This window comes from Trachurus trachurus, assembly GCF_905171665.1.
Source record: "Trachurus trachurus genome assembly, chromosome: 10".
Classification (NCBI taxonomy): domain Eukaryota; kingdom Metazoa; phylum Chordata; class Actinopteri; order Carangiformes; family Carangidae; genus Trachurus; species Trachurus trachurus.
This window is the reverse complement of record NC_139894.1, coordinates 9,895,052-9,918,260: the sequence shown is the minus strand read 5'-3', so window position 1 is coordinate 9,918,260 and position 23,209 is coordinate 9,895,052. Positions and strand designations below refer to the sequence as shown.

General features: G+C 40.7%; 2 protein-coding genes across 2 annotated transcripts; one reads left to right on the top strand and one right to left on the bottom strand.

Moving 5' to 3' along the window:
• Positions 1 to 1,078: 1,078 nt before the first annotated feature.
• LOC310992368 (uncharacterized protein) lies at positions 1,079 to 4,430 on the bottom strand. The gene is made up of 4 exons (XM_083980394.1): positions 3,479 to 4,430; positions 3,244 to 3,386; positions 1,567 to 1,676; positions 1,079 to 1,232 (listed from the first exon to the last, which is right to left on the bottom strand). Exons 1-4 carry the CDS (start codon positions 4,365 to 4,367, stop codon positions 1,100 to 1,102), a joined length of 1,275 nt encoding a protein of 424 aa, XP_083836520.1. The 5' UTR covers positions 4,368 to 4,430; the 3' UTR covers positions 1,079 to 1,099.
• Positions 4,431 to 14,219: 9,789 nt separating this feature from the next.
• LOC310992969 (uncharacterized protein) lies at positions 14,220 to 17,936 on the top strand. Its single transcript, XM_083981197.1, has 5 exons — positions 14,220 to 14,299; positions 14,407 to 15,138; positions 15,224 to 15,366; positions 16,094 to 16,203; positions 17,412 to 17,936. The coding sequence occupies exons 1-5, from the start codon at positions 14,269 to 14,271 to the stop codon at positions 17,542 to 17,544; spliced, it is 1,149 nt and encodes a 382-aa protein (XP_083837323.1). The 5' UTR covers positions 14,220 to 14,268; the 3' UTR covers positions 17,545 to 17,936.
• The last annotated feature ends 5,273 nt before the right edge of the window (positions 17,937 to 23,209 follow it).

Here is a 23,209-nt window from a genome sequence, read left to right as displayed (position 1 = left end):
GAGCTGGTGAAACTCTAGCATGGTTATTTAAAACACCATCTCTGATCTCTGCCTGCACATAGATACACAGACACGGGCGCACGCTAAATGCGCTATATAGCGCTAATTGCTCAGCTGCAGCACTATATCTATGACCTGTCACTGTCACAGGTGCAGCTCATCTCATTATGATAGGACTTCACCCTCAGAGCTGTCTGTCTTCAGACTGTCCTGACCTGTCCCTGAACATCACACAGACAACATGGAGCTGACTGTGTGGTTGGTTACTGAGTTTTATTAATGTTTACATCAGGCTGAGTTCAACAAATCAGTTTATGCTACTGTGATTTAAGTAGCCTAGTTAAATACTACAGTAATCATCATAGTGTATTGGAAGGAAAGACCATTGAATCTGTATGTATCAAATATCGATTAATGAATTAATCGATAATTTGCATCCCTAGTCTGTTGGTCTTGGTTAAGTACCACCTTGAATGCTTAAGCTTACTGTATGTATTCAGTCATTCAATGGTATACTAAAATCCATGTGAAAAAAAAATGCTTCTCATCGTTCTCAGGTCAAATATTTATATGCGATTAAAATGTGATTCATTGCGATTAATTAATTACAAAGCCTCTAATTAATTCGATTAATTTTTTTAATCGAGTCCCAGCCCTAATATATATATATATATCCAAGAGCTGCAGGTTGTAGCAGACATTACTCAGAAGGAAATACTACATTTATGAAGGATTATTTTCATTTGAGGATGATTAATTTGGGACGATATGGTGTGTGTGCGCACGGGTGTGTGTGTGTGGTTGAATAATCTACAGTGTGTGTATTAAGGATATTAAAGGAACATGTCAGTGCAGTGCAACAGTGTAGCTCAATGATGTGTTTTTTAATAGTTTGTGCACAACAATGGAGCTCTGTGGCACACAGGAATAATATGAACACACACAAACACATTTGTGGTTTCACTTTCGTCGTTTCATGGCGTTTGTTGACTGCTGAACAACTAAGATCATCGCCACCAGGCTTATAAACATGGAAGATAAACATTAGCCGGTCCAGAGCCACGCCCCCTTTTGTTCCCCAGTGTAAACCACTGTGATCTTACTGCTCACAGATCCAGCTCTGCTCGGCGAAGCAGCCGTCGTCGTTCCACTCTCCAGTCGTCGAAGTCTGCACAAGTTCTGCACAGTCCTGGTTCCCGTTGAAGCTGTTGGGCTGGCCGGGCTGCCAGAACCTGGCACACAGGGAAACACACACAAGGAAACACACACACATTAAAGATTTTTACAGCGCCCACTTCAGAGAAAATCTGATGTTTAAAAATGCCACTCTTACATTGACTGCAGTTGTTCCCATGAGGAGGAGGAGGAGGAGGAGGAGGAGGAGGAGGAGGAGGAGGAGGAGGAGGAGAAGAAGAAGAAGAAGAAGAAGAAGAAGAAGAAGAAGAAGAAGAAGAAGAAGAAGAAGAAGAAGAAGAAGAAGAAGAAGAAGAAGAAGAAGAAGAAGAAGAAGACCTAGGAATACAATAGGCTCCTGGCTGTTTAGCAGCCCGGACCCTAATAACTTACTGCATGGTGACCGGGGTCCCGTCCACCCACGTCCATTTCCCCTCCATGAGACTGTCCGTCAGACCGATCCAGACGTTCTGGCCTTTCGTCAGTTTGTTGTTAATAAACACCTGTTAATGTGAAACAGAACGATCAGAAATGTGTGCTGGGCCTCAGTTCACCCTCAGCAGTGATGCCAACATTGGCTCGTACGCTGTGCCCCAATTCAGGGGTCCCATCCTTGGTGGCTGAAGTGAAATGAGACAGACTACCACTGGAATAGTGTAGCTCTTATCGCTTCACAACCTTGAAGCACATAACATTTTTCACAAGAACTTGAGGTTTGAGGGAGCAGCAATCTCCAAGGCTGAAAAGTGCAGCCAACAGGTAAGTAACCAACAGAAATAAACATGTTTACAGCCTGGTACAAATACAGTTTTGTTCTCCGAGGCTCATCTCCTCATTCATGACGTCTGTTTGCGGGGTGAATTTTTAAAACTCACCTGTTTAAGTTTTATTAGAGCTGAAATCTCTGCATAATTAAGGCTGTGGCACTTGGAGAAAGAGGTGAGGTGAGCATATAGGCTACCTGCCACAAGCCGGGTTGCACCAGAGTCTTGAGTCACCTCTTTTGTACATTTTGCACATCCTTATACCCAGACTGTAGCTTTTAAAGCCATTGGTTTTAAGAGTTGCACCAATTGAAGTTATACTACTGCCCTTAAAGGAGAATTCTGGCCATTTTTGACCCTTAAATTGTTTTCCTGATGGTCACCCAGTGTTGGGGGGAGCATATAACGCGGTCTTGGGAAAGCGACAATGCTAACCTATGGGGGCAATTCTTTCAATCACAACAAACACTCAAAAAACAATCAAATTTCAATGGTACATGACTGGAATCCTTACGAGACACCACTGAACTCATATAGTGTACAGTATAAACAGTATAAACTTTGTGTTTTTGCATGTAATCACTCTGAGGTGAGTGATTAACTCGGAAACATCCTGGAAAGACATTACTATCCGATCGCAGAGTGCCTTCTCCCCGCCACAGAAACAAACACTTTTTCCTTGTTGTGATGATTTCTTTACAAAAATAAACGGTCTGAGATATTTTGGAAATACCACTGCACTGCTCAACCGTTTATTTTTGTAAAGAAATCATCACAACAAGGAAAAAGTGTTCGTTTCTGTTCTCATTTCGGCAGGCGCTCTGTGATCGGATAGTAATGTCTTTCCAGGATGTTTCAGAGTTAGGCTATCTGAGGTGAGTGATTACATGCAAAAACACAAAGTTTATACTGTTTATACTGTACAGTTTATGAGTTCAGTCGTGTCTCGTGAGGATTCGAGTCATGTACCATAGATATTTGATTGTTTTTTGAGTGTTTGTTGTGATTGAAAGAATTGCCCCCATGGGTTAGTGTTGTCGCTGCCCCGAGTGCCGGGTAGCCATGGTGTAACTCCATCAATTGTCGCGTTTTTTGCTCCCCGCAACACTGGGTGGCCATCAGGAAAACAATTTAGGGGTCAAAAATGGCCGGGATTCTCCTTTAAGTCTGACCCTTGACCCCTATCTCCGTGTTGTTTACTGCCATAGTATTTCCATCACCTCCATACAATGGAGCACAGAGTGGATTTAGCAAATGAATCCTCCCTGAATCGGGGCACAGCTGTAAATCTCCCCCATCGTCTCACCTGTTCCTCTCTGCTGTCCAACACCACCAGATCTGCCCCCTGAGTCTTGCAGGCTTTCCTGCTTTCTGTCCAGTTCCTCTTCGAGGTTGAAAAGAAATAACAAGTAAATTCAAACTTGGTCCAGCCCGACCTACAGGGTTTGGCTGCAACATAAGAAAACAGAGAGAGAGAAAAAATATCACAACAATTATCAAAGCACAAAAATTATAGTTTTAAATACATGGAAAAATCATACCTCTTAATTTCGCAATCAGCCTGTCAGTCTCGTCTCTGTCCGTCACCAAAAGGCTGTAATTGGCCTGTAACCTGCTGTTTGTTCTCAACAGAGAATTATACGTGTTTTGCAATCCGTCTTTTTCTTTCCACAGTGAATTGTAGCTGCTCTCCAGGTTATTCTTACTCGCACTCAGGCTGTTGTAGCTTCTTTGCAACTTGTCCATGTCCTTCTTCAGTGAGGAGTAATTGCTCCGAATCTGATCTCTGTTTGTCATCAAAGTCCAATAACGACCCTGTAAGTTGTCATTTTCTCTTTGCAGGTTGTTGTACTTGGTCTGTAGCTGGTCTTTAGTCGCCGTCACATTGTTGTGTGTTGTCTGTAAATTGTCAAGTTTCCTCTGCATGTCGTCGTAGTTCACCCGTAACTGGTCGCTCTGTTGTTTTAAGGTGTTGAACTTTACCTGCAACTGGTCACGTACGTTTTCCATATCGCTGAAACTGGCGTTGAACTTATCTCTTTGTTCGGAGACAGAAGTGAAGTTCTGCTGCAGGTCGTCATTTTCTTTCCACAGTGAATTGTAGCTGCTCTCCAGGTTATTCTTACTTGCACTCAGGCTGTTGTAGCTTCTTTGCAACTTGTCCATGTCCTTCTTCAGTGAGGAGTAATTGGTCAGAATCTGATCTCTGTTTGTCATCAAAGTCCAATAACGACCCTGTAAGTTGTCATTTTCTCTCTGCAGGTTGTTGTACGTGGTCTGTAGCTGGTCTTTAGTCGCCGTCACATTGTTGTTTGTCGTCTGTAAACTGTCAAGATTCCTCTGCATGTCGTCATAGTTCACCCGTAACTGGTCGCTCTGTTGTTTTAAGGTGTTGAACTTTACCTGCAACTGGTCACGTACGTTTTCCATATCGCTGAAACTGGCCTTGAACTTATCTCTTTGTTCGGAGACAGAAGTGAAGTTTTGCTGCAGCTCGTCATTTTCTTCACTCAGGTTGCTCAGCTTGGCCTCTAATTGTTTCCTCTCTGCAGTTAAAGAAGCATAACTGCTCTGCAGGTCGTCTCTGTCTGCTCTCAGGGCGTCACTTTCATTTTGGAGATGCTCCGTCCCCTGAGCGGCCTGCTGGGGAGCTGCCGACGACCGGCCGCTGATTATCTCATCTGTGAAACAAAAAGAAATAATTTATTCATATATTTGCAAAGATGTGTTAGATTTAAGTTTTTTAGTTTGTCTAGTTCTGTGTAAAAAAAAACATCACTCACAGTAGATGATCTGTGCGATATTACCCATCATCAGGACAGCACACAGTAACCCCAGACACAGAGTTGCACAGCTCCATGACTTTTTTCCTCTCTGGAAATCTACTGAATCAAAAAATAAGAAACCAGTTACATTTCTTTTCTTTTCTTTTCTTTTCTTTTCTTTTCTTTTCTTTTCTTTTCTTTTCTATTCTATTCTATTGCTGAAAGCATTCACACTAATTATGAATTATTTCAACAATTAACACATCAAATTGTGCAGCTTCTTTGGGACATGTGTGCTATTACTTTTTCATATCTTCTACCGTTCTTGAGATAAATCCTTTCCAAGCATTTCTGACCAATTTCACACTTTTCATTGAGTGTGTATGGAGTCGCTCAGAGTGAGTGACATCATTGTTAGAGTGGACCAGAGCCAAAAAAGTTACTGGACCTTTTCTTCTTAGTCTGCCACCGAACCCACAAATGACACTCTACACTCAAGATTTTTGTGAAACCTGCCTGAGCAACCCTGTATTAGCTTCTTCCAACTTTAACTACTACCACTAGGTCTGGCTTATTTTCAGATTTTGCATGCGAGCAACCTTGATTTTCTCTTTACCTCTCTCTATCTTGGTTTGTCTGAACATGTTTCTTGTTTATACCGCTCTTCTAAGATTGAAATGCACTGGAACTTTGAAAACCAAGAAAGCAGCAGAGACAAAGCACAGCTCTTGAATGATTTGCATTCATCATTTTTGTCCTACGCTGCCCACTAATGGATATCGCAGGCAGAATTCACCTCTCCTCCCCCACCTGTGGTCACAACTCGTTAGGAGACTCATTGACTGCTTGTACCACAGTTTGCAGCACATAATCACATTAGAATGAATGACAAAAGTCTTGACAACTGTGTGCTGTCTGTGGCCTAGTGGCAGAGTAAAGGTTTACTAATCATGAGCTCGTGGGTTTGATTCCCACTTCAGTCATGCCTTACCATGTCAAGCACTACTTTCGCTATTTGTCAATTGCGTTTGCTAATTCAGCAATGGCGGTTAGCTGCTTTCAGCATTCACATGTATTTCCTTCGGGAAATATAATTTCTAGTTTTGATATTGTGCTCATAGTTTTCACCACTTAAAAATCAAGTGTTAGAGACGTTATCTCTGCATCTCTTACTTCAGCTCTGTCTATAGAAATCATTTGCGACAGCAAATACTTTTCTAAATAGAAACACAAAATGCCTTGATTATATTCTCCATTGATTATTGAGAAACGTTTTATAGTTAGACCAACTATTGTTTGGTTTGGAAAAAGTCATGAAACACAATGTGAAAATCAACACTAAACCAAAACCAGACCACCTGTGACTGATCTCCACCAAAAAGCTTTTATTGCCTAAACCTAACCAGACCAGGCCTGGAGGCTAATTCCAGACTCTGGTGTCAAGGTCCTGCCCTGCGTGTGTCCATCATGCAGCTCAGTTATGTTGTGCTGGCAAAAACGTAATTTAGTAATATGTAAACGTAATTTCCAGGAGAAATTAATCTCTTCCCTGTGCAACAGGCAGCAGCCTCATTCTTCTGTAGAAAGCACAATACAAAAGGATCAAAAATATTCTTTTCCTAAGAAATTTAACACTTTTGTTTAAAAGCACAAGAACATTAAATTAATTGTACCCAACATACATTATTGTCTGCCTGCACATGTGTTTGTGGGGTGTTTACCTCTGGTGGTCAGCCCATCCATTGTGAGGGTCTTATTTATATATATGTCATCATCAAGCTCCATTGCATCCATTCTGACAGTTTCACTGTTAAAACCACAGAGAAACACTGGTTTTAGGTTTTCAATAAAAATTACATAAAGTTTTCTTAACATCCTTCATATTTTAAAACAGGTTTCAGTCACTTGTTAAATTCTTTCAATTAAATGGAATACATTGATTAATACTCAGTGCTAAAGTCTAAAATCCTTTTTATGGTTTGTAATCCAAGTATTTAAGTTTTAATGAGATCATTTAAATCTACTTCTCTTCATAATATCAGCCATATTTAGTCTAAGCTGATTGAAATGAAGCTGAAAAATACTCTGTTGCATTCAATATTCAAACATCTGAGTGGAAAACCAACACACCTACCTTGGATCGGTGTTGTTACGACTGCATCCACGGAGTTACAAGAAAGCAGTAGTGAAGATTGTATGTTTTAAAAGCGTATTCATTGTCATCAAATGTTTGACTTAAACTCACCTCTGATCTCTGGTCTAAGGGAATCTTTTCACTGCATTATCAGGTCAGATTTGAAGTCAATTAGGCCAAAAAATCTCAGGGAAATGCTTTTGCTTTGATTCATGATTTCCTTCCGCTCATTCTCTCTCAGGCTTAACACTTTCATTTCTGTTCCCTTTTCTCACAGAATTACTTCCCACTGAGTTCAAATGAGTGGCAGTTTTACATGACAGAGACACGAGCTAAGCTATAATGCAAATTTTAAAAACTGCAAACTCAGAGGAGAACGCTGCCCAGTTCAGCGAAACAACACTTACATTAACTTGAAGACCTTACAGAGTTAAAACTGTTGTTAGGGTCCGGGCAGCTAAGCTGCCGGGACACTATTGTATTCCTAGGAATTCTTCTTTCTTTCTTCTTCCAAGGAAGTCATACTTCCCATGGGCGTAAACTCACCAAACTTCACAGAAACATCCGACCCCCATGCCAGATTCACTCAACTCCAAGGACATGTGACAATAAGCGTTTAAATTTAAAAACTTAAAAAATTCCTACCAAACCAACAGTAGATGCTACAGTTTTGAAACTTTACCACTATGTAGCCTCAATACTGCTGAAACTTTTGTCCACTTAAACTCATTACAAATTATGAAGTCCATCACTCTGTTTTTTTCAATAACTGTAAAACTTTTAAAATGTATCTCCTCCCACAATTTTTGCTCAATTGACACCAAACTTGCTACAGAGCATCTCCAGACTGTCCTCCACAAAACTTGTTTCTCGGATTTTTGATTAAGCAAAAATTGAGCCTACAGTGCAAGAGAACGTTTGACTGTAAACAGTACTGTAAACATATACCATCAAATTCTTGCTAAATACATTTTCAAACTTCCTGAAAAAAAATGACAATATTTTGGAGTCATGGTTGATGAAGTTTAGCAAATATCATAATTTTAATTCAAAAATTGAATTTTTGAGAACATTTTGAATTCTGCTCTCATGGGAACAACTGCAATCAATGTGAGTGTGGAATTTTTAAACATCAGATTTTCTCTTATGAAGCAAAACACTTATCATTAAAAACAAATCACCAACATTTTCATGCTGTCAAGATGCAATTTATGTATTATCAGATTTTTGTTTAGATGACTGAATTTCTGAAATTTTGACCATTTCATCACAACAGCTGCCCGGGCACTGACTCACCTGAGTGGATAAATGAAGCTACACAGCAGGTCTCACTACCAGCTAATTAGCTCAGCGAATTAGGAGCTGGTTCTTAGTGTCAGAGTTTGTGAGTTCGAGACCCAGCAAGGGTGATGATGACAGATCAAAATGTCAGATGTCCTCAAGCTGTTTTGCTGTCTAAATGCAAATTTATGTATTAACAGATTTTTGTTTAGATAACAGAATTTCTGACTTTTTGACCATTTTTGAAATCTGCCTTTACAACAGCTGCCCGGGCATTGACCCCCTGAGTCGATAAATGAAGCTACACAGCGGGTCTCACTACCAGCCAATTAGCTCAGCGAGTTAGGAGCTGGTTCTTGGTGTCAGAGGTTGTGGGTTCGAGACCCAGCAAGGGTGATGATGATGATGACAGACCAAAATGTCAGTTGTCCTCAACACGAAACACAAGACAATTGTCCTAATGGTGGCATCACAGCAAGCTTCTAATTTTAAAAATCCAAATGGCTTGGACTGGACCATGTGCGAAGGCTCCTAACATCTTAGAGTCACAGTAGATGTTTAACAAATACATATAATTACCTCAAAAACTGATTTTTCTTTTTACTGTGGTTTCAAATCTGCCTACACGACAGTGAATGGCTTACTCAATTTGTGAAGCCACTGTTGCACTGCCACTTGTCAATTAGCTCAGTGCGATAGACAACAGTCTTTGGTTCCCGAGGTTGTGGGTTCAATCCTCAAATGGTGCAAATTGGACATTATAAGGACAACTGTCTTGTCTTCCTATACTCCTGTTTGTTGCTCAGAATTGCCTAAATTTGCCCAAAAGTAGCCTGGACCCGACCCATCGCTGCGCAGCAGCTATAATTTTCTTTTTGACTTTTGACTGAAGCTGATGGATTTTGCAGATATTTGGTCACAATTGACAAGCAGAATCAATGGCAATCTGTTCTATAGTTGTTAAGGCTTTAAAAACTGACAAATGTGAGTGTTACAGTAAAAAAAACAACAACAAAGTCACATGATTCATCCTCAGATCCTCATATTTCACAGGATATGTCAAAACACTGACCTGTTGGCACTACAGAAAAACAAAAAGCTTTAAAATATAACTGCAATCCATCCAACAGTTGTTGACTTATTACCAAATTCATTGTTCATTGTTGTTGTATTTGAGTGATCAAAAAAGTGAAAGGACTGACACAGCGCGTTGAAGAGCCTGCCTGTGCGGAGGAATACCGAGTGAGTTGGTTAGTTCCAGATAAACGGGGGGTTAGGGTTAGGGGGTTGGGGGGGGGAGTCCAAGTAATTTGACATATTTGAACATTAAAAAAGCAACAGAATAGGGGCGCCACATGTGTAGAGGCAGTCCTCACTGCAGGCAGCCCCGGTTCAAATCCCACATCGGGCGGCCCTTTCCTGCATGTTGTTCCCCCTCTCTCTGCTTCCCCATTTCCTATCTCTCTCATAAAGGCATGAAAAGCCAAAGAATATACTTTAAAAAAGTAACATAATACTTACTTTCCTGGTAATTACTTACTTTTATAATGCCCTTACAGAAAATACACATGAACTTCACATGTGAAAAATTTTGCACATGGGAAACATGTGGTTTTGGCCCAATTCTATGTGAATCACATGTGAAATCCCATGTGAACCCATTTTCCACATGTGGTAACATGTTTTACACATGTCCTCTAACACATGCAATAACAATTTGAATCACATGTGAAGTTCGTGTGGTTTTTCTACTAAGTTACTTTTTGGGGGAGGTAATGAGTAACTAATTACTTTTCAAAACTATCGTGCCCAACACTGATCACAACTCAGTTTGCCTCAGAAACAAAAAAGCCTCATACAGCAACCTGCTCTCCAGCGGCACAAGGCCTTTGTTATAAAATACAGCTGCAGCACAGACGTCGGCCTCGGTGGCAGCTGCAGCTGAATTCTGGGAAAAGATGCAGCGAAACACGACCGCAAAAAAATGTGTCATTTGTCGAAATTTTCAAAACCACAGAAAGGGGCTGTCAAGTTGACATGTGCCAGACCTCTGAACAGTTGATGTTTTGATTTTTGCTCGCTGCTGTGTGAGACAGTACGGAGGGAGGAGTGGGGGTGAAGAAGACAGGTTGACAGGGCAGCTGCTGTGCTGTACTTAGCTATTGATCCTTCCCTCCACTTGGAGCACTTAGTGCCGTCTCTCACATGTTGCAGGGAACAGAGCTGAGAGTCTCTCTGGTTCTAGCAGACTGAACTGTTCTGAACTGCTTCACAGAGATTAGATAGTGCACAGCAGCCTTGTTGTGCTCGATCTCAGGTCTGTAACTACATACAGTTCAGTAGGTACCAACCGCAAAAGTATCAGTGCCTCAACTGGAAGATTTACTCGCTTTACTGTAAGTTGGAAGCACAACAGAGGTAAGCAGACTCACACAACTGCTCTGTTAATAACAAACTGTTGTGTAAAACACTGAATAAGAGCATGTATGTCTTAACAGGCAGGGAATGAAGAAACTATGAAAAGCTTACTGTCATCATTCAGCCTTTTTATAGAAAAACATATAGGGGGTGAGACCCTGTGCAGATATGACAGTCTATATGTTATTTAATAACACATTCATCATTGTTTAAATAGTATACATGCTAACTGGATGGATCTGCACTAAAACACAGGGAGCAGGGTTCAAACACATCTTTCCTTGGTGAAATTCCTTGCAGCGATCAAACTGAATTATTCAGCAGATCTCTTCAGAGGATGCTGCTCTGAATGAAGCAGTACTTTAAAAAAAAATTAATTTGCAAAATGACCTTCATTTTGAAATGTTGACAACTTATCGGGTTTTCAAACAGTATAGTACTCCGAACAACTGGTCAGTGGCAACTGCAGGGTACAGAGATACGTTTTCTTTCATGTTCTGACTCTAGCTGTGTTTCCTCTGTAGGGTTTTTCCACAGGAACCAGGAACCTTTGGAGGAACTCTGTGTGTTTCCACCGCAGGGACCCGGGCTTCAAATTAGGTTCTGCGAAGATTTTCTACCCCTGTGTGGCCATGTAGTTCCCTGAGCTATTACATCAGCATGCGAGCAGGCACAGCACTGCAAGAACATGGAAAAATCCCTTATTAATCTCTAGAGGCCAATATGCATGCGTTTGCGATTTTGTAGTGATGTCTGAATGTATAGTGAGAATGATTCTATGTTGTGCACATTAAATTAATTAGTGTTGGTAATAAGTTGGAAAAACAACCATCTTATTAGCTGATTCAACACGACATGCAAGCAACATAACATCTCTACTTCAGTCAGACAACTCACAATTAAAAATGTTTTTTGCAGGGCGTCGCGTGGTGTAGTGGTTAGAGCGGGCGCCCCATGTGTAGAGGCACAGTCCTCGCTGCAGTCAGCCCTGGTTCAAGTCCCGCGTCGGGCGCCATTTGCTGCGTGTCCTCTACCTCCCCGTTTCCTGTCTGTCTCAACTGTACTATCTATAAAGGCATAAATGCCCCAAAAATATACTTAAAAAAAAAAAGTCTATTGCAGCTTCATTATGTATTTGAGTTTGGCGTCAAGGCTACGACTTCATCTCTCCCAGAGAATAGGATTTCATTAAAGTATGGGAGGGATGCCTACAGGTGGATGCTGGGATGGTGGTGGGGCAGAGAAGAATAAGGTAGAGCTGAGAGATGCTGCTGTGTCATATAGACGAGTAAAGAGGATGATGGGTAAGGCATCCATCTTAAAGGGATAGTTCAACATTTTGGCAAATTGGCCCATTGCCATAATTGCTATAGTCATAGCAGTAGGTTTGTTACCTTTATTTGTCAGTGTAAGCTATTTTTAGAACGGCGGAGCAGAGCCGCGTGCTGCTCAGAGCTACGCTACGGAGGCTCATGGGATTTCTTGGTTTCCCTCATCAAACTCATCAAATACACAATCCAACAAGTCCAAAACGCTGTCGTGGACAAGTTGTGACCTGCACATTCACCACGCTATGAGATAATAATGGAGCGTTACGAGACAAGAGAGTCGTTTTAGAGGTAAATTCATGCAAAACCGCTGATGCGCGCTGCCTTTACCTCGAAAACAACTCCGTCTCGTATGTTCCATTATCAGGGGTCACATACACACAGAAATATATAAGGATTCATCTTCAGGATAATGAATTTGGTAATAAGTCAGCAACTGTTGGATGGATCGATTACAGTTATATTTTATAGGTTTTTGATTTTCTGTAGTGCCAACAGGTCAGTGTTTTGATATATCCCATGAAATATGAGGATCTGAGGATGAATCATGTGACTTTGTTGATCCATTGGCTTTTTTTTTTTTTTACTGTAACACTCACATTTGTCAGTTTTTAATGCCATAACAACTATAGATTTCCATTGATTCTGCTTGTCAATTGTGACCAAATATCTGCAAAACCCATCTGCTTCAGTCAAAAGTCAAAAAGAAAACATCAGTTTTAACTCTGTAAGGTCTTCAGACATGGAAGCCCTCAATAGTTAATGTACTTGAAGTGTTGCTTAGGTGAACTGGGCAGCGTTCTCCTCTGAGTTTGCAGTTTTTAAAATTTGCATTATAGCTTAGCTCGTGTCTCTGTCATGTAAAACTGCCACTCATTTAAACTCAGTGGGAAGTAATTCTGTGAGAAAAGGGAACAGAAATAGCCTGAGAGAGAATGAGCGGAAGGAAATCATGAATCAAACCAAAAGCATTTCCCTGAGATAATCAAATCTTTTTGGCCTATATTCACCTCCAATCTGACCTGATAATGCCGTGAAAAGATTCTCTTAGACCAATCAGAGGTGAGTTTAAGTCAAACATTTGATGGCCTTGAGGAATATGCTTTTAAAACACACAATCTTCACTGCTACTTTCTTGTAACTCTGTGGATGCAGTCGTAACAACACCGATCCAAGGTAGGTGCGTTGGTTTTCCACTCAGATGTTTGAATATTGAATGTAACAGAGTATTTTTCAGCTTCATTTCAATCAGCTTAAACTATATAGGGCTGATATTATGAAGAGTAGATCTCATTAAAAACTTAAATACTTGGATTACAAATCATAACAAGGATTTTAGACATTAGCACTGTTAGTATTAATCAGTTTATTCCATTTAATTGAAAGTATTTAACATAAGTGATTGAAATCTGTTTTAAAATATAAAGGATGTTAAGAAAATTGTATGAAATATTTATTGGAAACCTAAAACCAGTGTCTCTATGTGGTTTTAACAGTGAAACTGTCAGAATGGATGCAATGGAGATTGATGATGACATATATATAAATAGGACCCTCACAATGGATGGGCTGACCACCAGAGGTACAGTATAAACACCACAAACACATGTGCAGGCAGAAAATAATGTATGTTGGGTACAATTAATTTAATGTTCTTGTGCTTTTTGAAACTAAAGTGTTAGATTTCTTAGGAAAATAATATTTTTTTCACAAGTAGTTCATAAAAGCTTTTGTATTGTGCTTTCTACAGAAGAATGAGGCTCTTTCACAAGGAAGAGATTAACTTGTCTCCTGGAAATTATGTTTACATATTACGAAATTACGTTTTTGCCAGCACAACATAACTGAGCTGCATGATGGACACACGAAGGGCAGGACCTTGACACCAGAGTCTGGAATTAGCCTCCAGGCCTGGTCTGGTTAGGTTTAGGCAATAAAAGCTCTTTGGTGGAGGTCAGTCACAGCTGGTCTGGTTTTGGTTTACAGTTGATTTTCACATTGTGTTTCATGACTTTTTCCTTTATAAAACCAAACAATAGTCTTTCCACTTTGTCTAACTCTAAAAAGTTTCTCAACAGTCAATGGAGAATGTAATCAAGGCATATTTGTGTTTCTTCTTAGAAAAGTATTTACTGTTGCATATTATTTCTATAGACAGAGCAGAAATGCAGAGATAACATCTTGGTATTCATCACGAGATAAACCAATAATTGTCTAACAATGGATTTGTGGTGAAATAATATGAGCACAATATCAACATTATGAAGAATAGAATAGAATAGAATAGATTAGAATAGAATAGAAATGTAACTGGTTTCTTATTTTTTGATTCAGTAGATTTCCAGAGAGGAAAAAAGTCATGGAGCTGTGCAACTCTGTGTCTGGGGTTACTGTGTGCTGTCCTGATGATGGGTAATATCGCACAGATCATCTACTGTGAGTGATGCTTTTTTTTTTTTTACACAGAACCAGGAAATCTAAAAAAGTTAAATCTGACACATCTTAGCAAATACATGAATAAATTATTTATTTTTGTTTCACAGATGAGATAATCAGCGGCCGGTCGTCGGCAGCTCCCCAGCAGGCCGCTCAGGGGACGGAGCATCTCCAAAATGAAAGCGACGCCCTGAGAGCAGACAGAGACGAACTGCAGAGCAGTTATGCTTCTGTAACTGCAGAGAGGAAACAATTAGAGGCCAAGCTGAGCAACCTGAGTGAAGAAAATGACGAGCTGCAGCAGAACTTCACTTCTGTCTCCGAACAAAGAGATAAGTTCAAGGCCAGTTTCAGCGATATGGAAAACGTACGTGACCAATTGCAGGTAAAGTTCAACACCTTAAAACAACAGAGCGACCAGTTACGGGTAAACTACGACGACATGCAGAGGAATCTTGACAGTTTACAGACGACAAACAACAATGTGACGGCGACTAAAGACCAGCTACAGACCACGTACAACAACCTGCAGAGAGAAAATGACAACTTACAAGGTCGTTATTGGACTTTGATGACAAACAGAGATCAGATTCTGACCAATTACTCCTCACTGAAGAAGGACATGGACAAGTTGCAAAGAAGCTACAACAGCCTGAGTGCGAGTAAGAATAACCTGGAGAGCAGCTACAATTCACTGTGGAAAGAAAAAGACGGATTGCAAAACACGTATAATTCTCTGTGGAGAACAAACAGCTGGTTACAGGCCAATTACAGCCTTTTGGTGACGGACAGAGACGCAATACAGAACAAGACTGACAGGCTGATGGAGAAATTAAGAGGTACGATTTGTTCATACAGTACAATTATAATTTGTGCTTTGATAATTGTTGTGATATTTTTTCTCTCTGTTTTCTTATGTTGCAGCCAAAGCCTGTAGTTCAGGCTGGACCAAGTTTGGTTTTACCTGTTATTTATTTTCAACCGTAAAGAGGAACTGGACAGAAAGCAGGAAAGCCTGCAAGACTCAGGGGGCAGATCTGGTGGTGTTGGACAGCAGAGAGGAACAGGTGAGACGATGGGGGAGATTTACAGCTGTGCCCTGATTCAGAGAGGATGAATTTGCTAAATCCACTCTGTGCTCCATTGCATAAAGGTGATGGAAATACTATGGCAGTAAACAACACGGAGATAGGGGTCAAGGGTCAGACTTAAGGGTAGTAGCAGAACTTCAAATCTCTTAAAACCAATGGCTTTAAAAGCTACAGTCTGGGTATAAGGATGTGCAAAATGTACAAAAGAGGTGACTCAAGACTCTGGTGCAACCCGGCTTGTGGCAGGTAGCCTATATGCTCACCCCACCCGTGTCTCCAAGTGCCACAGCCTTAATTATGCAGAAATTTCAATTCTAATAAAACTTAAACAGGTGAGTTTTAAAAATTCACCCTGCAAACAGTCGTCATGAATGAGGAGATGAGCCTCGGAGAACAAAACTGTATTTGTACCAGGCTGTGAACATGTTTATTTCTGTTGGTTACTTACCTGTTGGCTGCACTTTTCAGCCTTGGAGATGCTCCTTCAAACCTCAAATTTCTTGTGAAAAAAATGTTATGTGCTTCAAGGTTGTGAAGCGATAAGAGCTACACTATTCCAGTGGTAGTCTGTCTCATTTCACTTGAGCCACCAAGGATGGGACCCCTGAATTGGGGCACAGCGTACGAGCCAATGTTGGCATCACTGCTGAGGGTGAACTGAGGCCCAGCACACATTTCTGATTGTTCTGTTTCACATTAACAGGTGTTTATTAACAACAAACTGAAGAAAGGCCAGAACGTCTGGATCGGTCTGACGGACAGTCTCGTGGAGGGGAAATGGACGTGGGTGGACGGGACCCCGATCACCATGCAGTAAGTTATAACTGTTTCTACATTCATACATTTATTCTAACACCAGAAGGGTTGTCATTTGAGGCCGTGTGGCTAGTGTTAAGGAATCAGACAAAAAAAGGAGTTCAACGTAAAGTAGCGCTTTAATGCAGCTTCTTAAAAGGCTCAGGCTTTGTTAAAACCAAAACAATTGTGGCTTTAATTTTGATTCTTATGCATGAAGTCACTCCCAGTAAATCAGGATCAAAATTCAAACTCAAAACTTCCCTGGTCCCAATGGGTTTTTTCTCCCCCCCCCCCCCCCCCGGTGTTCTCCAGCCAGTTTGTCTGTGTCCTCCCTCCCTTGATTAGGAATCCCCAACCATTGTGGGAACTACGCCCTCCATGACATATATAAATATATTAAATAATATCTTGTCTGATACCTTGGTCAAAGTTATCTTAGCTCAAGTCTCCTAGGTTTCCCATTCTTCTGCAGTCTGCTGCTTTGTTTCCCTTTTTCACTCTAAAACTGTGGAAAACAAAATACAACACTGATATTGCTTAAAATATTGCAAAAGAGTGTTTCATGTTTAACTTTATGCATTTTGGAGATCATTTCATCTTCTACTTGCTTAACTGTTCACATTAACATAAATTTTGACCAGGGGTGCCCAAACTTTTGCATGCCACTGTGAACGTCATCTGATCATGACGTTTGATCACGGTGCACAGGCTCCTTTTATCAATCATATCTAATGATGAATACATTTTAAAAATCTGCAGTTTTGTCTCACTGTTCATATATCTAAGCGTACCAAAGATTCCCAACTTTTACAGTTGTTGAAGTGACCCGGGGCAAGATATCAAAACCCACATTGGCAGTCGTTGTTGGATGAGTATCTCATGTGACTTGCACTTGAATTTCTTATAAAATCTACGTTGGTTTCGTTCCTGGGAAACATGGAGGAAGGTTTTGTTGTTGTGCGCTCCCACAAAGTGCTTCCAGTGAAATGAATCATCTTGTGGAAATGTGTTTGAAAACACACAGAGGTGGTGGGGGTTCAAAGTTTCACAATGGCCCAACTTTATTCTATGCAAATGAGCCTGGATTTCCCCCCGTTCCCACCCAGTTTGGGTCAGAACCGACAAGGACACGGCAGCTGAGGAAGAAAAAACAACAAGAAGTGGGCGCTGTAAAAATCTTTAATGTGTGTGTGTTTCCTTGTGTGTGTTTCCCTGTGTGCCAGGTTCTGGCAGCCCGGCCAGCCCAACAGCTTCAACGGGAACCAGGACTGTGCAGAACTTGTGCAGAATTCGACGACTGGAGAGTGGAACGACGACGGCTGCTTCGCCGAGCAGAGCTGGATCTGTGAGCAGTAAGATCACAGTGGTTTACACTGGGGCACAAAAGGGGGCGTGGCTCTGGACCGGCTAATGTTTATCTTCCATGTTTATAAGCCTGGTGGCGATGATCTTAGTTGTTCAGCAGTCAACAAACGCCATGAAAAGACGAAAGTGAAACCACAAATGTGTTTGTGTGTGTGTTTATATTATTCCTGTGTGCCACAGAGCTCCACTGTTGTGCACAAACTATTAAAAACACATCATCGAGCTACACTGTTGCACTGCACTGACATGTTCCTTTATTATACTTAATACACACTGTAGGTTATTGCTGACAACCACACACACACACAATATCGTCCAAAATTAATCATCCACAGATGAAAATAATCCTTCATAAATGTAGTATTTCCTTCTATATGAGTAAATGTCTGTTACAACCTGCAGCTCTTGGATATTTCAGGAAATTACAGACCTTTTCTTTTTTTCTTCTTCTTTTTTAAAGATAACACACAAGATTTTCACTTTCTTTTTTTTTGTTCTGTGGGAACCAGACGACTCGGAGCCAAAGTCGGAAAGTACCGAGAGACTAACACATCAGTGGTTTTGGACTTCTCAGGGAATGTATTGACTGTTAAAGGGCCAGTTCACCCAAATTACAACTAAACTTACATCTCATATTTCCATAGTTTACTTTTTTTTTCGTTACCTCGTCCTGTAGACAGTTTCGCTAAGATTAGAAATTGAATTTGCATCTGTGGTAACAGTTATTCTGGCTAATGAACAGAAATCAATGTGAAGTTTTATACATTTTGAGTATTTCTTTATTTTTCATTCCAGCTGCATTTTATAACATGCATTTCTTTAAAGCTGTGATCCTTTAACATACACATCACAGGCAGGGTTCATGCAGTGCAACAATCCAAATGTAAATGTCTGCACATGTATTTGCATTTTTTAAAAACCTTTTGTGATTTCTGACATTTAAACTTTGCAGAGAATAACTAATTGATGATTTGAGTTTGATTTAAAGAATTATTAATTTCCCTCTCCTATAATATTCTGTGGCCTTTACCATAGATAAGTTTGCTTGAGAATCTGTGTGATTAATTAATTATTGTATTTTTTATGGATGTATGTAACAAATTATACATGCCACAAATACAACGTAAATACAACATTTGCATACGATATCAATTATTTACTCCTCCGCTCTGTATTGATTACATGAAATACGCTCGGTAGCACAAACTAATTTCCCTCTGTGTTTTTCCCAAGGAAACGGCTGTTTGAGTTTGAGTTGTGTGAGCAATTAGATATCATAGTTAAATTAATTATTAATTCTCCTCCCTGGGAATTTAAATGCCAACTATCCCCTGAATGTTTACAATTAATTCAGCAACAAGAGCCAGAGAAAGTTTTCTTACAATAACTGAATTAGAAACATGACGAAAGTCAAACAAGTGTACTGTAAGATCTAACTGTTAATACAGATACAGATTCAAATGTTTTGCTCTTTGCTTTGCTTTCTTTTCTTTTCAGGTATTTCAGTTACCTTAAAATGCTTTGTGCTTATGTAATGCACATTGAGTTGCCTCTTGGTATGAAATGAGCTATATAAATACCGTAAAGATGCCTTGCCTTAACTATTTCTCGGGTCAATATGCAGATATCATGAGCAGGTAAAAATAATCCACTCCGACAGATCTGGCCTGCTCCCATGTATGAAAGACGCCTCTGTTGCCTGGAAACATTTATGTTATCCTCCATCAAACCTGCACACTGAGCAAGGCGTTGGCTGAACTGTTTGTACTTCTTATTTTGCTGCAATGTAAATTAATATGTGTATATACTGTAGTAAATGGTAATGACAAAGTAGTAATGAAAGGTTTGCATTAATGCTGCAGCAGCGTTGGTATAGCAGAGAAACCAGTGAGGCACCAGTAGCTCATACATGGTTGGTGGTGCCACCTGCACACACAGCGGGGGGGTGATGGAGAGTAACTAGAGCGACAGTGTTAATCTCTGCATGTCACGGCTTCCTGCTGAGAGGAAATGACTGAAACCAACATGTGTAGAGATGAAACAGGTGTGTTTCTCTCTGTCACACAGTTCACATCCTCATCATCAGGTCGAGAGCGGGGTTAATGAGTGACAAAAAGTCATGGCTGAACTTTCACGCTCCAATATTTTGATCTCCTCAATGCACGTAAGATCTTGCTGAGAATCCGATTCCATAATTATAATAAAGAATCACATTAACTCTCAGCACTGTAGTGTTTATGTGCATGATTACATTATATCACACAGGTGTCCGCCCCCGCATGTCATCTGGCTGCACGCTCAACACATGTCAAAGCACTGACACACAAGCGCACAATGGCGTCTCCTGCCGTCACACCAGACCACACGTTACATAACACGGTGTGAGGAGAAGACGCAGCACGTTTCTCAAATCACTACCATGTGAGCAGGATCCAGTGCAGATTGTATTTAGCGGGCAGAGACACCACGCTCCGGCATGTGGCTCTCTCTGGGTGTGGTGGCGGTTGCATCGAGTGCGGCTGCTCTTCAAGGGGGCATCGCAACCATTAATTGGACGAAGCCTTTTGATTCCCCTCCCCAGAGATGAGTCCGATCCAAACCGTCTGTGGTCGGGTGGTGAGATGGGGCTCCCCCCAGGACGTAGGCGGGTTGTGAGGTTACGCTTTAGGCAGCATGGCTAAAAATAAAAAAAGATCAAGGAGCCTTCACCAGACATGTTGGTCTGGTTAGACTCACAGAGCTGGAAAAAGGTCTTTAAAAACGGTTGAAAGGTTGTTGCATGTGCATTAGCTTTGATGACCTAATGTAGTAAATTGAATGCGGTTATTTTCGGTACATAGCAACAGAGTGAGCAGTCATAACATCATAAAGTTTAAATGCAACTGATGATGGCGCACATATTATGCATAGTTTTAAGTAAAAAAAAAAAAAAGTTGACAAAAACATTTTGTTCATGGAGGTAACAAACGTACTGGTGGCCTTGCAAGGAAATATGAGGTGTGTTTTCTCCCAATTTTACAATTTAAGACATTCATTGTTATAGTTAATCTTTGTGAGAACCTGAAGGTTGAATTTCATATGGAAGTAGGCCTAGAACCTAGTTAGCTAGAATAGCTTGCTACTAGTTAAAGTGCATACTGAACTCTCTTGCTGTGTCTCAATTTGCACACTTTACACTGACAAGAATGGTGTGTACTGTTAGTACCTGGATACACCTTCAATGATTGCCACATTGGCTAGCTACGTAGAGGAAGGGGAGGGACCACAAGTTAACGGTTAAGGGTTTTGCCGTACACATGCAAAAGTCCTCTACAGCTACGGTACTACATCAGCTGGTGATAGTTGGCTGTAAAATTCAATGGACAAATGTTGCAGTCTAATTTAGTGCACAATATTCGATTTGAGACAACACTACCCTGTCGAAATTTAAGCACTATGGAAGTATATAGTGTCGTTGTATACTTCATGAAAGTGTACGTAATTGAGACACTGGGTCTCACAAGTGGAGGCTATTAGCCTAGCTCATTACTACCCTATCCCTGCTACTCATTGGCAGCTTCTGTAAAATTTGGTGGCTATATGCTATATTTTTACCCTAATTAAAAAGCTCTGGAGTAATTGTGATAGATATGACTTGTTACGAGTGAGAACGGATCCTCTCTGCCTTCCACCTGGCATCTCTTGGCTGAAAACCAACCAACCCTGCAGTGTAGTACCTGGCCGCCGTCGGTGTCCCAACTCTCGTCTCTGCGCACTGCTCCGGAACTGGCAATCTTTTGTTTATGGCAGTTAAGACTACACAGATATACACGTCATAACATTGTATATGTTATATCCAGCTCCATGTATTGATTTTTCGCCGGCTTCGTTGTAAACAAATGCACATGGCCAGGCGGAGGGTTAGCAAAACAGAGGAAATGCGATCGGACTTGCATAGTTCCTCTTGAAATAAAGGTATTAGTTCTAGTGTTTGGGTCACAGTAGGCAGTGTTTAATTCCCCTTTCGAGCGTTCGGGTTAGCAAAGGGATAAAAAAAGATAAGAGAACGTGCATGTGGTTGGTGTGCAGCATCTGTGCAGAGATCTTTCTCAGGTTTTCATCTGCAAAACTGTGGAGGTTGAGACATGTAAATACAGACCAGGGTTTCATTTAGGTAAACTAAAAGGTCTCATTTATTTATATAGGTTGACAGACAGATATATTTTACAAGCTAACCTCTGCTGCTACTCCATATACTGTATAAATGTTGTCGGTATGATTGGATTTCTTTTATTTTTGTAAAGTTCAAGCTCTTTCTACCCCCAGAGGCTGGAGGAATCCATTTCAGCTGAGATTTAAAAAATAATAATATATGACATTTTCCGCACACAAAACTCTCAGTGCAACAGTTAAAATAAACCCTTGGAGCAAAAATGTCACTTACACATCACACCATCAAGCCTGCAGAATTACATGCAAATGGGAAACCCAAACCACTTGTCTGAAAAATGAAATTAAGATTAATGTGTGCTCCCCTGATCGCATACAGATTAACTCACATTACTAAACAAAGGCTTTGTTTGTAAGAGCATTATCTGTTACTGATGCCATTCACATGCCCTGTTGCTGCTGAATGCTGCAAAATGGATTATAGTTAACGCATGCTTTCAGACAAATAATAGCCTGGCAGTGGTACAAGATTTAAAGCCATGTGGCAACTGGAGGTGATGGGCGTGCCCAGTGGTCTCTTTATATGGGTCAATGCACGTTTATGTGCTGGGCTGAAGACACAGATTTGGGTTGTTTGTTTCTTATCCACCTGCTGTTTGGAATTACATCAAAATACCTGGTTTTGCTTGGGTTTAAAAAAGATGTTCCCAACATTCAACCTGGCTCCCAACTTACAAGAAATAGGCACATAACATCTTTAGTTTGCTTTCATGCCCAGTTCCACAGCCTCATATGTCATGATGATCTAATAACAATAATGATATTTTAAAAGTATTGCACTGTGGCTCTTAGCCTTTGGCTCTTATTCTGTCTGTAGACATCAGTCACCTGCAGTCTTGATCTTTCTTTCTGAGAGGTTGAGGAGACTCAGGCTGAAACTGTAACTGAGCCCAACTGCTCAGAAAGCAGATAAAACCTGGATCTATTTATACTGGCCGGGCTGAGTTTCCTAATCACCTACAGGTCTCCTGAATGAATAATGAATAGTATCTTGTCCAAACCAGGCTGAGCATCCAAACATGTCCGTGGTGGAAAATGGCTCCAAATCAGACCAATTTAATAGCTGATAGCATTTCTTTTCTTTCTAAAATGTATTGTTCTTCTGTGACCGCAGCGGTGACCATTATCATGCAGCCGTACACATCTCCCATCCAAACTACAGGGAGGCTGTAAATGAAGAGGGTGAAGTTGCTGAGTGTCTGATGGAGATAAGGGGAAATGACTGTGGATGAGAGACACCATCCTTCAGCCTGTCACACTCTGCACAGCCCATATTAATTAGCCTCTATAACTCAGAGCTGATCTGAAAACAGCCTCTTCAGGAAAAAAAAAAAAGGAGGAGAGGACTTATCGACATCTCAGTGTCCTGCTATCAGCGCACAACAACAACATATTTTACTTCTGTGATACTCGGCGATACTTATTTGATTGATTGAAGTTGATTATA

Excerpts from the sequence above, each read along its gene's own strand:
- LOC310992368 (XM_083980394.1), bottom strand. The coding sequence starts at position 4,367 with ATGGAAAACGTACGTGACCAGTTGCAGGTAAAGTTCAACACCTTAAAA. Across the intron at positions 3,387-3,478 it reads GCTGATTGCGAAATTAAGAG|CCAAACCCTGTAGGTCGGGC; the intron begins GTATGATTTTTC and ends CTTATGTTGCAG. Across the intron at positions 1,233-1,566 it reads GGGACCCCGGTCACCATGCA|GTTCTGGCAGCCCGGCCAGC; the intron begins GTAAGTTATTAG and ends CCTGTGTGCCAG.
- LOC310992969 (XM_083981197.1), top strand. The coding sequence starts at position 14,269 with ATGATGGGTAATATCGCACAGATCATCTACT. Across the intron at positions 15,139-15,223 it reads GCTGATGGAGAAATTAAGAG|CCAAAGCCTGTAGTTCAGGC; the intron begins GTACGATTTGTT and ends CTTATGTTGCAG. Across the intron at positions 16,204-17,411 it reads GGGACCCCGATCACCATGCA|GTTCTGGCAGCCCGGCCAGC; the intron begins GTAAGTTATAAC and ends CCTGTGTGCCAG.